Genomic DNA, 908 nt, shown 5'->3' on the forward strand with positions numbered 1-908 from the left:
GGACATCCCCTTGGGGCCAGGTGCCACCCCAGGGGACAGGAACATCCCTGTGGTCACAGGGACCTTCTCTGGGGACAAGAACATCCCCTTGGGGACAGGAACCACCCCTGGGGACAGGGACCTCCTCTGGGGACAGGTGCCACCTCTGGGGACAAGGACATCCCCTTGGGGACAGGGACCACCCCAGGGGACAAGGACATCCCTGTGGGCACAGGAACCACCCCTGGGGACAGGGACATCCCCTTGGGGCCAGGTGCCACCCCAGGGGACAGGAACATCCCTGTGGTCACAGGGACCTTCTCTGGGGACAGGGACATCCCCTGGGGCACAGGAACCATCCTTGGGGACAAGGACATTCCCTTGGGGACAGGTGCCACCCCAGGGGACAGGGACATCCCCTTGGGAACAGGTGCCACCCCTGGGGACAGGGACATCCCTGGGGACAGGGACATCCCCTTGGGGACAGGGAGATCCTCGGGGGACAAGGACATTCCCTTGGGGACAGGTGCCACCCCAGGGGACAGGGACACCCCCGCGGGCACAGAACGTTGTTGGGGACAGGGCCACCCCGATGGCCCTGGGCCACCTCACCTCCCCTTGGCCTCAGCAGGCCATGGCCTTGGTGACACGGTGGCACCCGAGGGGACACTGGTGGCACCCAAGGGGACACTGGTGACACCCAAGGGGACACTGGTGGCACCTGGAGGGGGGGTCTCACCTCTGGCCCGTGCCCCTGCCCCTCTTGCCGGGGGGGTGCCCCGCGGGCAGGGCCGGGGCCTCCTCGTCGGTGGCCACGATGTAGTCGTAGATGCCCCGGTTGAACTGGGCGATGACGTGGCACCTGGGGGACAAGGACATGTCACCCTCACTGTCCCCCCCACCCCCCCTTTGGTGTGACACCCCCCAGA

The 908-nt window shown here is 67.2% G+C and overlaps 1 protein-coding gene across 1 annotated transcript in view; it reads right to left on the reverse strand.

The window, feature by feature from the left end:
- Positions 1-714: 714 nt before the first annotated feature.
- The window catches only part of LOC106899230 (probable ATP-dependent RNA helicase DDX56), a 5,022-nt gene continuing 4,828 nt past the window's right edge, over positions 715-908 (reverse strand). Inside the window, exon 3 of the mRNA XM_014960971.1 lies at positions 715-841. Within this exon, the coding sequence (XP_014816457.1) occupies positions 715-841 (127 nt within the window). The remainder of the gene's footprint in view (positions 842-908) is intronic.

The sequence above is a fragment of the Calidris pugnax genome, unplaced genomic scaffold, assembly GCF_001431845.1.
Source record: "Calidris pugnax isolate Ruff unplaced genomic scaffold, ASM143184v1 scaffold641, whole genome shotgun sequence".
Lineage (NCBI taxonomy): Eukaryota > Metazoa > Chordata > Aves > Charadriiformes > Scolopacidae > Calidris > Calidris pugnax.